The sequence below is a fragment of the Pteropus vampyrus genome, unplaced genomic scaffold (genome assembly GCF_000151845.1).
Source record: "Pteropus vampyrus isolate Shadow unplaced genomic scaffold, Pvam_2.0 Scaffold564, whole genome shotgun sequence".
NCBI classification, from domain to species: domain Eukaryota; kingdom Metazoa; phylum Chordata; class Mammalia; order Chiroptera; family Pteropodidae; genus Pteropus; species Pteropus vampyrus.
In genome coordinates this window covers 48,112-48,966 of record NW_011889345.1, presented here as the reverse complement: position 1 = coordinate 48,966, position 855 = coordinate 48,112, and the positions used below count along the sequence as shown (strand labels likewise).

The 855-nt window shown below is 66.3% G+C and overlaps 1 protein-coding gene across 1 annotated transcript in view; it reads left to right on the top strand.

The window, feature by feature from the left end:
• The window catches only part of LOC105308298 (probable threonine--tRNA ligase 2, cytoplasmic), a 44,188-nt gene that overhangs the window by 1,609 nt on the left and 41,724 nt on the right, over positions 1–855 (top strand). The window contains exon 3 of the mRNA XM_023525474.1: positions 550–686. Coding sequence (XP_023381242.1) covers positions 550–686 — 137 coding nt within the window. The remainder of the gene's footprint in view (positions 1–549; positions 687–855) is intronic.

Here is an 855-nt window from a genome sequence, read left to right as displayed (position 1 = left end):
GCCTGAGGAGCCAGCAACGGCCGTTCAGATTTACACTCTTGTGGCGATCTTCCGCCCCGGCCCAGCAGCCTCTGCGCTTGCTCAGCCTTGGCGTCGAGGCCAGAGAACGTAGATTCTCAAAAACCACTTTTCAGAACATTGATGCAAGTTGAAAAAATAATGATTGACGGAATTCACTATGATGAAGACAGGAGCCATTCTGGGGAGAGACATGTTAATCTTCCCAGGATTTAGGATTTGCGTTTGAACCGACGAATGGTGGCATGTTGGTAGCTGTGAAAGTACCTTGAGCCTCTTCAGGCCCCTCACCACTTTCAAGGCCCACATCACTGCGCATGCCGGGTACCTGCATCACCTGCTCCTGCAATGCGCCCCTGCAGAGTGCAAGCCCCGCGGCCCCGCCCCTCCCCGCCGCTCCGCCTCCCGTCCCCATGGCCCCGCCCCTGCGGGGATACGCATCCTCCACCCCGCCTCCCGTCCCCATGGCCCCGCCCCTGCGGGGGTACGCATCCTTGGCCCCGCCCACTCCACGTCGCCCCGCCACCGCAGGGAACGAAGCCACGGGACCGCCACTCCACGTCGCCCCGCCTCCCGCCCTCATGCCCCTCCCCTGCGGGAGTACGTAGCCTCGGCCTCGCCCCTCCCGTCGCCCCGCCTCCCGTCCCCATGGCCCCGGCTCTTCGGGGGTACGCATCCTCGGCCCCGCCTCCCGTCCCCATGGCCCCGCCCCTGAAGGGTACGCAGACTCGGCCCCGCCACTCCACGTCGCTCCGCCTCCCGTTCCCATGGCCCCACCCCTGCGGGGATACGCATCCTCGGCCCCGCCCCCGCAGGGTACGAGGCCTCGGCCCCGCC